The sequence below is a fragment of the Hemitrygon akajei genome, chromosome 13 (genome assembly GCF_048418815.1).
Source record: "Hemitrygon akajei chromosome 13, sHemAka1.3, whole genome shotgun sequence".
In the NCBI taxonomy this organism is placed as follows: domain Eukaryota; kingdom Metazoa; phylum Chordata; class Chondrichthyes; order Myliobatiformes; family Dasyatidae; genus Hemitrygon; species Hemitrygon akajei.
Window position 1 is genome coordinate 13,551,398 of NC_133136.1, and position 16,064 is coordinate 13,567,461.

At 44.9% G+C, this 16,064-nt stretch overlaps 2 protein-coding genes across 5 annotated transcripts in view; one reads left to right on the forward strand and one right to left on the reverse strand.

Moving 5' to 3' along the window:
- The window catches only part of alpk2 (alpha-kinase 2), an 85,588-nt gene that overhangs the window by 51,194 nt on the left and 18,330 nt on the right, over positions 1-16,064 (reverse strand). For all 4 annotated transcript variants that reach the window (XR_012101213.1, XM_073064164.1, XM_073064165.1 and 1 more), the window contains one exon: positions 10,808-12,227. Coding sequence is in view for 3 of the 4 variants with exons in the window: in XM_073064164.1 (XP_072920265.1) it covers positions 10,808-12,227 (1,420 nt within the window). In the remaining variant the exon portion in view is untranslated. The remainder of the gene's footprint in view (positions 1-10,807; positions 12,228-16,064) is intronic.
- Positions 11,488-16,064, forward strand: part of LOC140737650 (mucosa-associated lymphoid tissue lymphoma translocation protein 1-like) — a 120,292-nt gene continuing 115,715 nt past the window's right edge. The window contains exon 1 of the mRNA XM_073064170.1: positions 11,488-12,339. Coding sequence (XP_072920271.1) covers positions 12,320-12,339 — 20 coding nt within the window. The 5' untranslated portion in view covers positions 11,488-12,319. The remainder of the gene's footprint in view (positions 12,340-16,064) is intronic.

A 16,064-nucleotide genomic window follows, 5' to 3' on the forward strand; every position in this document is an offset into this window, starting at 1 on the left:
TTGCATCATCAATGCAGACGGGAGAGGATCCGGAGGATTGGAGGGTTACGAATGTTGTTCCTTTATTCAAGAAAGGGAGTAGAGATAGCCAGGAAATTACAGACCAGTGAGTCTTACCTCAGTGGTTGGTAAATTGATGGAGAAGATCCCGAGAGGCAGGATTGATGAACACTTGGAGAGGTATAATATGATTAGGAGTAGTCAGCATGACTTTGTAAAGGGCAGGTCGTGCCTCACGAGCCTGATTGAAATTTTTGAGGACGTGACTAAACATATTGATGAAGGAAGGGCAATAGATGTAGTGTATATAGATTTCAGCAAGGCATTTGATAAGGTACCCCATGCAAGGCTTATTGAGAAAGTAAAGAGGTATGGGATCCAAGGGGACATTGCTTTGTGGATCCAGACCTGGTTTGCTCACAGAAGGCAAAGAGTGGCTGTAGACTGGTCATATTCTGCATGGAGCTCGGTCACCAGTGCAGTGTCTCAGGGATCTGTTCTGGGACCCTTACTATTTGTGATTTTTATAAATGACCTGGATGAGGAAGTGGAGGGGTGGGTTAGTAAGTTTGCTGATGACACAAAGGTTGGAGGTGTTGTGGATAGTGTGGAGGGCTGTCAGAGGTTACAATGGGACATTGATAAGATGCAAAACTGGGCTGAGAAGTGGCAGATGGAGTTCAACCCAAATAACCATATAACCATATAACAATTACAGCACAGAAACAGGCCATCTCGGCCCTTCTAGTCTGTGCCGACACTTATACTCATCTAGTCCCACTGGCCAGTGTGAAGTGGTTCATTCTGGTACGGTCAAATACGATGGCAGAATATAGTATTAATGCTAAGACTCTTGGCAATGTGGAAAATCAGAGGGATCTTGGAGTCTGAGTCCATTGGACGCTCAAAGCAGCTGCACAAGTTGACTCTGTGGTTAAGAAGGCGTACGGTGCATTGGTCTTCATCAATCGCGGAATTTGAATGTAGGAGCCGAGAGGTAATGTTGCAACTATATCTGACCCTGGTCAGACTCCACTTGGAGTATTGTGCTCAGTTCTGGTCACCTCACTACAGGAAGGATGTGGAAGCCATAGCAAGGGTGCAGAGGAGATTTACAAAGATGTTGCCTGGATTGAGGAGCATGAATTATGACAATAGTTTTGAGTGAACTCAGTCTTTTCTCCTTGGAGCGAAGGAGGATGAGAGGTGACCTGATAGAGCTGTACAAGATGATGAGAGGCATTGATCATGTGGATAGTCAGAGGCTTTTCCCCAGGGCTGAAATGGTTGCCACAAGAGGACACAGGTTTAAGGTGCTGTGGAGTAGGTACAGAGGAGATGTCAGGGGTAAGTTTGTTTACTCAGAGAGTAGTGAATGCATGGAATGGGCTGCCAGCAACAGTGGTTGAGGCAGATATGATAGGGTCTTTTAAAGAGACTTTTAGATAGCTACATGGAGCTTAGTAAAATAGAGGGCTATATGTAAGCCTAGTAATTTCTAAGATAGGGCTATGTTCAGCACAACTTTGTGGGCTGAAGGGCCTGTATTGTGCTGTAGGTTTTCTATGTTTTTCTGTGTTTTCTAAACCACTCTGAGGGTGGAAGAGCAACATTTCATATTCCATCTCTGTAGCTTCCAACCTGATGGCATGAACATCAATTTCTCCTTCCGGTTAAAAAAAATCCCTCCTACTTCCCTCTTCTTCTATTCCCCACTCTGGCCTCTTATCTCTTCTCACCTGCCTATCACCTCCTCCTGGGTGCCCCACCTCCTTCCCTTTCTCCCATGGTCCAATCTCATCTCCTATCAGCTACCTTCCTCTCCAGCCCTGGACCTTTCCCACCCACCTGGATTCAGCTATCGATTTACCTTCTAGCTATCTCTGTCCCCTCCCTCCACCTTTTGATTCTGGCATCTTCCCCCTTCCTGAAGAAAGGTCTCGACCTGAAAAGTCAACTCCCCATTCATTTCCACAGATGCTGCCTGACCTGCTGAGTTCCTCCAGCATTTTGTCTGTGTTGCTCTGGATTTTCAGTGCTTTCTGTTTTTCTTTTAGATTTCCAGTACTGCAATTTTGCGAGTTTGACTCAGTTTTACGAGACAAATAGTGATTTTAATGGCCAGAATTTACATATATTGGAATTTACTCAATACTTGGAGTGTTGTGTGCAGTTTTGGGCTCCTTATTTTAGAAAGGATATACTGACATTGGCGAGTGTTCAGAGAAGATTAACGAGAATGATTCCAGGAATGAAAGGGCTATTGTATGAGGAACGTCTGGCAGCTCTTGTACTAAATTCCCTGGAGTTCAGGAGAACGAGGGGGATCTCATAGAAACATTCTGAATGTTAAAAGGCCTGAACAGATTAGATATGGCAAAGTTATTTCCCTTGGTAACGGAATCTAGGACAAGAGGGCACTACTTCAGGATTGAAGGGCGTCCATTTAGAATAGAGATGCAGAGAAATTGCTTTAGTCAGAGGGTAGTAAATCTGTGGAATTTGTTGCCACAAGCAGCTGTGGAGGCCAAGTCATTGGGCAGAGATAGATAGATTCTTGATTAGTCAGGGCATCAAAGTATTTAGGGTGAAAGCAGGGTAATGAAGATGACTGGAAGAACTGGATCAGCCCGTGATTGAATGGCGGAGCAGATTCAATGGGCAGAATGGTCTACTTCTGCTATGTCTTATGGTCTTATACCTGTCCTTCGTTCAAAGTATTTTTATCTTGAACATACATTGTCAAACTTTCAGATTCCTCCACTCATTAAACAGACCCTTATTTCAGATTATAGCATGTAAATGCTGTTGATAAGATGTTATGTGTCTGTGATGCTGCTAAAGGTAGGTATTTCATTGAAACTCAAAATCAGAATCAAGTTCAATATCAGTGACATATGTCATGAAATTTGTTGTTTTGCGGTGCACGCATACATAGTACTGTGTTAAAGTCTTAGATATATATAGCTAGCACACCTGAGACTTCTGTACAGTAATTTTATGTACTGCATTGTACTGCTACCACAAGCACCGGATCCTTTTTCAAAAGCAAATTTCATGACACATGAGAGGTGTGATAAACCTAATTCTGATACGGGTCTCTTGTGGGCTAAGAGTGGAAAAGGGCCAGGCAGAGAGGAATCATGGTTGGGAAAAGGGGAAGGGAGAGGGGAGGGATTGCAAAGCACCAGAGGGACATTCTGTAATGATCAATAAACCAATTGTTTGGAATCAAATTTCCTTGCCTGGTGTCTCGGGGCTGGTGTGTTTGCACCTGCGCCACTCCACGCCCCTGACACTCCTGTGCCACCTGTCCCACGCCCACCCACACAGCACTCCACCCTCACCATTCCCAACATCCTTTGCTCCCGCCAGATTTACAAACTTACTCTCCACTCCATGTTGACAAATTCAGTACTGTGCAAAAGGCATCTTGCGATATTTATGTGGCTAAGACATACATACTGTACAGTGAGTGTGTGTATGTATACACACTATATATAAAATTAAATTAGTGAAAAATGAGAGTAAAAAAGTGAGGAGATGTTCATAGGTTCAAGTGTTCACCGATGTATACATGCTCTTTGGCAGATGACAAGACACTCAACTTTAAACTCACAATTCAATGAACTCTTTGTTTGGAATCAGAAGTTCCATCTGCCTGCAACAAAATGGTGACTTAGTGTAGTCATATATAGTTACTTGTTAGATGGATTGAAAACTCTGATTACATGGGAGGAATGGGGAGTCAAGGAAACTCTCATTTACCTATACTGTACATTGTTATCCTCTGACATAAACGTCAATAGTTTGAAAGTTTCAAACATTTCACCACCAAATAAAAAGGATGTTGAGCTCAATCAATCAATATTTAGCCTACTTGTATATAATTGTTCTGAGGTCTGACAACCACATTGAGGTGTGGTGTCAATTAGAGAACTCATGTACAAAACTTAGTAAAACGGTACTTTGATCAGAATAATAAAGTAAGTCTGATTCGGATATAGAAGCATCCATAGTAATTGTAAGCAGTTGTATCAGTGTTTTGTTAAGAATATACGAACATAAGGAATAAGAGCAGGAGAAAGCCACTCTGCTCATCAAGCCTGCTCCATACAAAAAGATTTGCAAGGAACCTAAGTTTGCGATACTAGGTGATTTTAGCATTCCACATATTATGGGGTAACATAGTAACGTAGTGGTTAGCACAAACTTTACAGTACAGGTGAATGGGTTCAATGCCCACCACCGCCTATAAGGGGTTTATATGTTCTCTCTGTGATCATGTAGGTTTCCTCCAGGTGATCTGGTTTCCTCTTACAGTCCAAAGGCATGCTGTTTGGTAGGTTAATTGGTCATTGCAGAATTGTCCCGTGGTTAGACTAGCAATAAAATGGGAGGGGTGCAACAAGAGAGTATGTAATACCTGATCTCCTAAAGGGAATGAGACAGGTCAAGTGACAGAAGTTTGCAACTAGCGATCATAACGCCATTAGTTTCCAGGTTATCATAGAAAACGATGGGTCTGGTCCTTGGGTTGAGACTCTAAATGGGAGAAAGGCCAATATTGATGGTATCGGAAAGCATCTGGCAGGTGTGGATTGAGATGGGCTGTTTTCTCGCCAAGCTGTACTTGATAAATGGGAGGCCTTCAAAAGAAAATTGAGAGTAGAAAGCCTGTCAAGATAAAAGACAAGGACAACAGGTTTAGGGAACCTTGGTTTTTGAGAGATATTGAGGCCCTGGTTAAAAAAATAAAGGAAGTGCATTGCAGGTAAAGGCAGGTATGGACAAATGAGGAGTATAAGAAGTGTAAGAGAACAGTTCAGAAAGTAATCAGGAGGGCTAAAAGAAGACATGAGGCTTTTCTATCAGACAAGGAGAATGAGAATCATAATGTCTTCTATAGATGTGTTAAGAACAAAAGGATTGCAAGGGTCAAAATTGGTCAGAGTAATAATCTATACTGGAGCCAGAAGTGATTGGGGAGACCTTAAATGGATTTTTTGTAGTTGTATTTATTTGGGCGATGGACACAGAGTCTATAGAAATGAAACAAAGCAACAGTGATGTCAAAAACCCTATACAGATTATTAGATTACAGAGGAGGAAATGTTTGCTGCCTTGAGGGTAAACTAGGGTGAAAAAAATCCCCAGGGCCTGACAAGGTGATAGATAGATAGATAGATAGATACTTTATTCATCCCCATGGGGAAATTCAACTTTTTTCCAATGTCCCATACACTTGTTGTAGCAAAACTAATTACATACAATACTTAACTCAGTAAGAAAATATGATATGCATCTAAATCACTATCTCAAAAAGCTTTAATAATAGCTTTTAAAAAGTTCTTAAGTCCTGGCGGTAGAATTGTAAAGCCTAATGGCATTGGGGAGTATTGACCTCTTCATCCTGTCTGAGGAGCATTGCATCGATAGTAACCTGTCGCTGAAACTGCTTCTCTGTCTCTGGATGGTGCTATGTAGAGGATGTTCAGAGTTTTCCATAATTGACCGTAGCCTACTCAGCGCCCTTCGCTCAGCTACCGATGTTAAACTCTCCAGTACTTTGCCCACGACAGAGCCCGCCTTCCTTACCAGCTTATTAAGACGTGAGGCGTCCCTCTTCTTAATGCTTCCTCCCCAACACGCCACCACAAAGAAGAGGGCGCTCTCCACAACTGACCTATAGAACATCTTCAGCATCTCACTACAGACATTGAATGACGCCAACCTTCTAAGGAAGTACAGTCGACTCTGTGCCTTCCTGCACAAGGCATCTGTGTTGGCAGTCCAGTCTAGCTTCTCGTCTAACTGTACTCCCAGATACTTGTAGGTCTTAACCTGCTCCACACATTCTCCATTAATGATCACTGGCTCCATATGAGGCCTAGATCTCCTAAAGTCCATCACCATCTCCTTGGTCTTCCTTGGATCCTGTGGGAAGCAAGCTCAGGAATTGCAGAGTCCCGAGCAGACATATTTAAATCATCCTTAGCAACACGTGAGGTACCGGAGGATGGGAAGATAACTAATGTTGTTCTGCTGTTTAAAAAAAGGGCCTATGAATAGGTCGGGAAATTATAGGTGGGCGAACCAGACATCAGTAGAGGGAAAGTAATTCGACCATATTCTGAGCCACCAGATATACAAGTATTTGGAAAGAAATGAACTGATTGGGGATTGTCAGCATGGCTTTGTGCATGGTAGGTTGTGTCTAACTAATTTTAAGAGTTTTTCAACGTTACCAGGAATGACCATAAAACCACAAGACATAGGAGTAGAATTAGGCCATTCAGCCCATCGTGTCTGTTCTGCCATTCTATCATGGCTGATCCCAGATCCCAACTCAACCCAATGGACTTGCAAAATGGACTGCAAAAGGTGCATCCTGCTGCAGCTCCTATCAGACCGAGTTAGGGAATTGGAGCAGGAGCTGGATGAACTACGGATCATTCGGGAGGCAGAGGCAGAGATAGATAAGAGTTATCAGGAGGTAGTCACACCGAAAAGACAGGAGGTAGGCAAATGGGTGACAGTCAAGAGAGGCAGGGGGAGCAGACAGAGAGAGCAGAGCACCCCTGTGGCCATTCCCATCAACAATAAATATACCGTTTTGGATACTGTTGGTGGGGATGACCTACCAGGAACAAGTTGCAGTGGTCCTGTCTCTGGCACTGAGGTTGGACCCTCGACTAGGAAGGGGAGGAGGGAAGAGAAGAGAGCGGTAGTGATAGGGGATTCTATAGTCAGGGGGGTGGATAGGAGATTTTGTGGGGAAGATCGGGAGTCTCGGATGGTATGTTGCCTCCCTGGTGCCGGGGTCCGGGACATCTCAGATCGGGTGCAGGTTATTCTCGAGAGGGAGGGCAAGAACCCAGATGTTGTGGTCCATGTAGGGACCAACAATGTGGGTAGGATGAGTGAGGGGGTCCTGCGTAGTGAGTTCAGGGAGTTAGGTGCGAAGCTGAAGGGCAGGACCACCAGGGTAACAATCTCAGGATTGCTACCTGTGCCACGTGCAAGTGAGGCAAGGAACAGAAGGATTATACAGATTAATACGTGGCTGAGAGGATGGTGCAGGAGGGAGGGCTTCAGGTTTTTAGATAATTGGGCTTTGTTCCAGGGAAAGTGGGATCTGTTCCGACAAGATGGTTTACACCTGAACTGAAGCGGTACTAACAATCTTGCAGGAAAGTTTGCTAGCGCTTCTCGGTGGGGGTTTAAACTAAATTTGCAGGGGGCAGGGATCCAGTATGCGAGAGAGGATAGCGAGATGAAGAATAAAGGACAGGTGGGGACTACACAGTTCCGGAATATTAAGTGTGTAGTAGAGAAAGGTGAGGCGGAACAAGTGATAAGGAGGACACGTGTACAGAGGGATGGTCTGACAGAACATGGAGTTAAATGTGCTGAAAGAATACGTAAATTTAGAAAGGACAACAAAATTCAAGGGGCGTATAGCCCGAAGGGAGTTCGGGGAGCTGGGTTAAGCACAATAGGCAGTGATTTAAACAGAGAGAGGAGAAATGGGCTAAAAATTCTATATCTGAATGCACGAAGTGTCAGAAATAAAGCGGATGAGCTTGAAGCTCAGGTGCGAATGGGTAACTATGATGTTGTTGGGATAACAGAGACATGGCTGCAGGGAGATCAGACCTGGGAAATGAATGTACAAGGGTATACGTGCTATCGTAGGGAAGAAATGTGGGCAGAGGGGGTGGGGTGGCCCTGTTGGTGAGGGATGAGGTTCAGTCCTTTTGCAAGGGGGGACATAGGATCAGGAGAAGTAGAGTCTGTGTGGATAGAACTGAGGAACAGTAAGGGCAAAAAGACCCTAATGGGTGTTGTCTACAGGCCACCAAACAGTAGCATGGATATTGGGTGCAAGTTGAATAGGGAGTTAACACTGGCATGTGGCAAAGGTAATGTCACAGTAGTTATGGGGGATTTCAACATGCAGGTGAACTGGGAGAATCAGGTTGGTGCTGGACCCCAGGATAGGGAGTTTGTAGAGTGCCTACAGGATGCATTCTTGGAACAACTTGTACGAGAGCCGACCAGGGACAAGGCTATTCTGGATTTAGTCTTGTGTAATGAACAGGATTCAATAAGCGTTCTTGAAGTAAAGGAGCCATTAGGAGGTAGTGACCATAATATGATAATTTTTTATTTGCAATTTGAGAAGGATAAGGGCAGATCGGAGGTGTCAGTGTAGCAGTTGAACAAAGGAGACTATGGAGCCATGAGGGAGGAGCTGGCCAAAGTTAACTGGACGGATATCCTAGCAGAAAAGACAGTGGAACAGCAATGGCAGGTATTCTTGGGAATAATGCACAAGGTGCAAAATCAGTTCATCCCCCAGAGAAGGAAGGATTCAAAGGGGGGAAAGGGGCCACAGTGGTTGACAAAGGAAGTCAGAGATTGCATAGCATTAAAAAAAAGGAAGTATGACAGAGCTAAGGTGAGTGGGAAGACAGATGATTGGGAAATTTTTAAGGAACAACAGAACTTAACTAAAAAGGCAATACGGGGAGAAAAAATGAGGTAGGAACGCAAGCTAGCCAGGAATATAATGGAGGATAACAAAAGCTTTTTTAGGTATGTGAAGAGAAAGAAGATAGTTAAGAACAATGTTGGGCCCTTGAAGAATGAATTGGGTGAAATTGTTATGGGGAAACAGAGAAATGGCAGAAGAATTTAATAAGTACTTTAGATCTGTCTTCACTAGGGAAGACACAAGCAATCTCCCAGATGTATGGATGGGCCAAGGACATAGGGTAACAGAGGAAATGAAACAGATTGACATTAGGAAGAAAACGGTGATGAGTAGACTGATGGGACTGAAGGCTGACAAATCCCCAGGTCCAGATGGTCTGCACCCTAGGGTACTAAAGGAGGTGGCTCTGGAAATTGCGGATGCATTGTTAATCATTTTCCATTGTTCCTTAGATTCAGGATCAGTTCCTGAGGATTGGAGAATGGCTAATGTTATCCCATTTTTTAAGAAAGGAGGGAGGGAGAAAACAGAGAACTATCATCCTGTCAGCCTAACATCAGTAGTGGGGAAGATGCTAGAGTCCATTATTAAAGATGAAATAGTGGCATATCTAGATAGCAGTGATAGGATTGGGCTGAGCAAGCATGGATTTACCAAGGGGAAATCATGCTTGACTAATCTATTGGAGTTTTTCGAGGATGTAACCAGGAAGTTAGACAAGGGAAATCCAGTGGATGCAGTGTACCTCGATTTTCAGAAGGCATTTGATAAGGCCCCGCATAGGAGACTGGTGGGTAAAATCAGAGCTCATGGCGTTGGGGGGAAGATATTGACATGGATAGAAAACTGGTTGGCAGATAGAAAGCAAAGGGTAACGGTGAATGGGTGTTTCTCGGAATGGCAGGTGGTGACTAGTGGGGTGCCACAGGGCTCGGTATTGGGACCACAGCTGTTTACGATTTACGTCAACGATTTAGATGAAGGCATTGAGAATAACATCAGCAACTTTGCTGATGATACTAAGCTGGGTGGCAGTGTGACGTGATGAGGATGTTAGGAGAATTCAGGGTGACTTGGATAGGCTGAGTGAGTGGGCAGATACTTGGCAGATGACGTTTAATGTGAATAAGTGTGAGGTTATCCACTTTGGGAGTAAGAACAGGAAGGCAGATTATTATCTGAATGGTGTAGAGCTAGGTAAGGGAGAAATACTAAGAGATCTAGGGGTCCTTGTTCATCAGTCACTGAAGGTGAATGAGCAAGTGCAGCAGGCAGTGAAGAAGGCTAATGGAATGTTGGCCTTTATTACAAAGGGAATTGAGTACAAGAGCAAGGAAATCCTTTTGCATTTGTACAGGGCCCTGGTGAGACCACACCTGGAGTATTGTGTACAGTTTTGGTCTCTACGGTTAAGGAAGGACATCCTGGCTGTAGAGGAAGTGCAGCGTAGATCCACGAGGTTAATTCCTGGGATGTCCGGACTGTCTTACGCAGAGAGGTTAGAGAGACTGGGCTTGTACACGCTTGAATTAAGGAGATTGAGAGGCAATCTGATTGCAACATATAAGATTATTAAGGGATTGGACAAGATAGAGGCAGGAAATATGTTCCAGATGCTGGGAGAGTCCAGTACCAGAGGGCATGGTTTGAAAATAAGGGGTAGGTCATTTAGGACAGAGTTAAGGAAAAACTTCTTCTCCCAGAGAGTTGTGGGGGTCTGGAATGCACTGCCTCGGAAGGCAGTGGAGGCCAAATCTCTGGATGCTTTCAAGAAGGAGCTAGATAGGTATCTTATGGATAGGGGAATCAAGGGATATGGGGACAAGGCAGGAACAGGGTACTGATAGTAGATGATCAGCCATGATCTCAGAATGGCGGTGCAGGCTCGAAGGGCCGAATGGTCTACTTCTGCACCCATTGTCGATTGACTTTTCGCCATATCCCAGAACTATAGGTCAGTTACTTATAATCCCAGAATCTTGAGGCAATGTCTCCTCCTTGGAGTCGCACTTATTAGTGGAAACAACTTTCCTCTTTCTATCTTTTTCATAACTTTGTACGTTTCTATAAGATCCCCTCTTTTTTTCTCTGTTCTTCCCTCATGTGAAATATATTGGTTTATGCGAAAGGACAACTCACGGCAAGGTGAACCTATATTTTTATGATTATCTTGAACGTGTTTTGATAGAGTTATTTGGGGATAAATTATCTTGTGCGCGCATTGTAGCTTTCAATACGTATTCTTTTTCAACTTGCTAATTTCCGAGAATTTATATGGAAAACAAAATCGGATATGCAAGCACATACCCCCTCTGACGAACTGCTCCTTTTCTCCACAGCGCTCGTCTCCTCTTTTCTTCCCCGGATACGCTCTCCTTCCATCCCAGGTGAGTGGTTAGCCAAAGCCGGCGGGATATTGGCAGGAGAGTCGTTCGCACGGGGGAGTCTGCCGTCTGCCGCGGATTCATTTACTGCAAACAACTGTGCAGCGTTTATCCTTGGCGGCGACTGGTACATCTCGCCTGTGTCCAACAATTCGCCGGTTGAATGGCTCTCTTCACTTCGCCTGCTCCTCTTGCTCTCTGGATTATCTTCCTCTAAGGAAGTATTCTGCCAACATTCCTCCTTCAAAACTTGCCTCTTTCTAGCTTCAGTTGTTTTGCCTTCCTCCAAACTGACAAAATCGGCTCGACCGGCTGAGATCAGTTCCACTCCCTTTCCGCCGGCGGTCATCTCTTGAAGTCCATTCACTGAGGCCGGCGACCGCTCCAAGCTCAGCCTTTCCCGCGATGCAACCCCGATCTCGGTAGGTAACTCGGATGAGACCGAGCAGGTTTGATCTGCTGCCTTTGCGGGAGCACGGCTGCCTTCCGATGCGGGAGTTCTTCCCAGCCAGCCTTTGGGTTGACAGCAAGGAGCGCTGGTTGACGTCATGGAGTGGCCCAGGGGCGAAAGATAGCGTGTCAATATGACCTTGTCAATTTCGGGGTCTTCGCTCTCGGCTGACGACAACAGGTGAGTGCGGGAGTGCAACTTCTGCCGCCAGGCCGCGTCGTCCTCATCGTTCAGAACATCCGAACACACCAAGAAGTCCAAATAATACTCCTCGTCTGTGCTTAAAGGAGGCGTTTCTCCGCAGAGAGGAACTGGGCTGCTCGACTGGAGGGCACTTTTTGGAAGACTCTCCCTGATAAAGTCGCCGTCGGACGTTGGCGTTATTCTCTTCGTTCCCCTCGGAAAATCAGCTCTGGCTACATCGTCCATCCGTGGGTTGTAGCTCTGGTCTCGCACCGAGAGATTCATCTGGGATTCAGCGCCGGTTACTGGGACCTCGTTCAGCTGGTGCCTCTTGCCCGTATTTGGGTGGAGGGAAACAGCTGACGATTCTCCCTCAGCCGCACTGCTTATCCGTCCTGAGGGAGCCGGGATCCCCTCAAACCGTCGAGCTGCCTCAGCTTCAGCCGGCGGCCGTGCTCCGTTTTCAGCGTGTTCCAAGTGAATGTCAGCAGTTGCAGTCGGACCGTCGTCGCTGTGACCTCGCGGGCTATTCACTTCGGGAGAGTTGGGCGCCTTCCCGGCGCGATTTCTGTCTTCCAGCTTCTGCATCATTTGCCGCTTCACCTGAGCTTCCGTGATGAAACCGACTTGCAAAACGGTGGAGCAGATAGCGAAGCCCTTGGAGTTTCTGGCAGATACCTGGTAGGCCGAGGCATCGCTTTCCGCACATCTGAAACAGGCAACGGATCAGTCAGTGAGTCTCATTAGAGCTTGAGAGGGCCGCTGGCAGGGACTGGCCAGTTAACCGTGTCTGGGCAGCGCATGTCACCCTCAGACAAAAGGTAAGCATTTTTGTCCCACTGGACTGCTTAAGATCAGTTTCCAGTCGTGACTAGTTTCGATAATATGTGATTGTCTTATAGCCCAATTAAATCAATAGATTACGCACCAATAAGAAACGAGTAAAATGACAGTCTAAATTAAATCCCAAAGACTTGTGCTTCTTTAAATATATTTATGCAATAATACGCCTTATTATTTATTTTCTTAGAGATACCACAAGGAACAGAGAACCTTCCCACCCAACGAGCCCACCAGCCCACCTATTTAAACCTCGCCTAATTTACCATGACGAATTAACCTATTATACGGCAAGGCTCTGCGCCTTGGGAGGACCAGGCAACCCATGCGGTTCACGGGGTGAACGCGCAAACTTCTCACAGAACGACGCCAGAGTTGAACTCCGAACTCCATAACGCTCGAGCTGTAATAGCGTCGAGCTAACCCTAAATCTAAATGGTCATATATTCTTCTCCATCCCCCCCTTCCTCCCCTCTCCACACATTAAAGACTCTGTCAAAACTAACAAGTAGTCCCCTCCACCATTTCCATTCTTTCAAACTGTGTCACTATGTCTGAAATCTGGTTGTAATTCATATGCTGCCAGTTAAACATGAGGAAGAAAAGAAATGGAGGATTTCCATCATTGACTCCATAACTACATAATAATTTAAAACTATTGATTGTATCAAATTAAACTGGATTACATACCTTCAGTGTTCATTTGACCACTTTCTCCCCATACCCTACTGTTCCCTCAGAAAGCCAGATTGAAAACTGCCATTGTGAAGAGTTATCTAGTAAAGGATGTGGTGGCATTGGAGAGGGTCCAGAGGGAATTTATAAGCATTATCCCAGGAAGGAAAGGGTTAACGAATAAGGAGCATTTGATGGCTCTGGGCCTGTACTTGCTAGAGTTAAAAAGAATGAGACTACAAATGTACAGTAGATCATGGGTTCAGGGTGAAAGGTGAAAATGTAAATGGAACATGAGGGGAAACTTCTTCACTCAGAGGGTCAGTAGAGTCGAATGAGCTGCCAGTACAAGTGGTGAATGCAAGCTCGATTTCAAAGTTTAAGAGAAGCTTGGATAGGTGCATAGATGATAGGGGTATTGAGGGCTATGGTCCCATGCAGGTCAGCGGGAGTAGGAAATCTAAATGGTTCGGCATCCACCGATAGGCTGTAGGGCCTCTTTCTATGCTGTAGTTTTCTATGACTCTATGACTCCAATGAAGGGGAATCTCATTGAAACATCGAAAGGCCTAGACAGAGTGGATGTGGAGAGCATGTTTCCTGAAAGAAATCCTGAAGAAGAATCTTGGCCCAAAACCTTGGCTGCTTAAAAGGCAAACACGAGGAAATCTGCAGATGCTGGAAATTCAAGCAGCACACACAAAATGCAGGTGGAACGCAGCAGGCCAGGCAGCATCTATAGGGAGAAGTGCTGTCGACGTTTTGGGCCGAGACCCTTCATCAGGACTAACTGAAAGGAAAGATAGTAAGAGATTTGAAAGTAGTGGGGGGAGGGGGAAATGCGAAATGATAGGAGAAGACCGGAGGGGGTGGGATGAAGCTAAGAGCTGGAAAGGTGATTGGCAAAAGTGATACAGAGCTGGAGAAGGGAAAGGATCATGGGACGGGAGGCCTAGGGAGAAAGAAAGGGGGAGGGGAGCACCAGAGGGAGATGGAGAACAGGCAGAGTGATGGGCAGAGAGAGAGGAAAAAAAAGGAGGGGGGAAAAAGCTAAATATATCAGGGATGGGCTTACCAGCATTTTGTGTGTGTTCCTTGGCTGTTCACTCTTTTCCATAGACGCTGCCTGGCCTGCTGAGATCTCCAACATTTTGTGTGCGTTGCTTAGGATGTTTCCTATAATGGGAGAGTCTAGGACCAGAGGGCACAGCCTCAGAATAGAGGGATATCCCTTTAGAACAGAAATGAGGAGGAATTTCTTTAGCCAGAAGGTTGAGCATCTGTGGAATTCGTTGCTATGGACGGCTGTGGAGGCCAAGTCATTGTGTAAATTTAAAGTGAAGGTTTGCAGGTTCTTGATTAGTGTGGGTGTCAAAGGTCGCAGGGAGAAGGCTGGGTAATTAAGGTTGAGAGGGAAAATAAATCTGCAATGATAGAATGGCAGAGCAGATTCGATGGGCTGAATGGCCTAATTCTGGTCCTATGTCTTATGGTTTTATATGTTGTAAATGGCTAGAATAATATAGTCACAAGGAAATTGTTATCTTGACTAGTTCTTGCAAAGTATTTTAAATCATGAAAGGGGAGGATATTGGGCTGGGGACACAGTGATATTACATCAGATTTATGAAGCAGCCTGGATGTAGAAGCATCCAACATACAAAGCAGTTTGTGTTTGCATATCTATGTGTATTGCTTAACATATCCGTTGTGACTCAAGTGAAGCTGTTTGTGCCACAAGCCAGAAGGGAATGTTGGTGAGCCCTCTTGTTTATGTAAGAAGGGAGCAGCTGTTTGAGCTCCCTTCCTGTAAAGGGACTTCTCTGCTGCTGGTGTCAGCCAGTACTTAAAGGTATGGCCAGAGACTATCGACAAAAGCAACATGACAAAAAGCCTTAACTTGGAGGCAGGGCATCAGTAGTACCTTTTATGATTCAGATTTATTTATCACATGTATATCAAAACATTCTCTTTTTTTTCACTGCTGCTATCAGAAAGGAGGTAGAGGAGCCTCAGGGCCCACACCAACAATTTCAGAAACAGTTATTATGCCTCAATCATCAGGCTCTTGAAGCAAGAATGAATAACTTCACTCACCCCAACTATGAACTGCCTCCATATGCCATGGACTCATTTTCCAAGACTTGACAACTCATTCTCAATATTATTTATTTGTTTGCTTGCTTGCTTATTTATTTATTTATTTATTTATCTATCTATCTATTTATCTATCTATCTATCTATCTATCTATTTATCTATCTATCTATCTATCTACTAAGTTGGTGGCACACTCGGATGCAACGGCTTCTACAGGGCCACCGAAGATGTTATTATCTTTGTTAAATGTATTTTTAATGAGCACAAGACCTTGCTGGATATTAAGAACTTAAAAGTACTGTAGATCTACCCTATTAGCAAGTTCCTCACTGGTGAGGAAACTGAAGGAGCTGGACTTGGTGTGGAACATGCTACTGCCCGCTACAGAGAGGAGTCGGTGTGCAGTCTTACTTTCCTTGCGATCGTAAGACCCTGTTGGACGTTGATAGTGTGGAATGCTGCAAGTCTGATTCACTGGTTTATTGGTAAACAGCAGGGGGAAGCGGCGAGGGAGCTGCGTGGCCTTGGTTGTAGCATGAACTGGGCCTCAAGCAGTAGAGGCACCTGTTTGCAGCCTTCCAGAAGAGAGGCGTCAGAGTCGGTGTAATCCACAGGAGTAGCCAAGGTGGCCAGAGGGCACTGGGGCCCTCCTCCAGTGTTCCCTTGGTGGAAGACAAACTGTACTGTATTCAAATGCCAACTGCTGCAACATTTATAGACTCGGGGAATTGAACTATTTATTTTTTGTGTGACTATTTTATTGCTATCTTATATGTGCTCTGTGTGTCCTGTGCTGTGTATGATTGTTGGTGTTTTGTACCTATGCCCCAGAGTAACATTGTTTCATTTGTCTGTATTCATGGGCATTCATGTGTGGTCGAATGACAATTAAACTTGAACATTTTTGAATTTGCACTATTTGTTGTCTTTTAC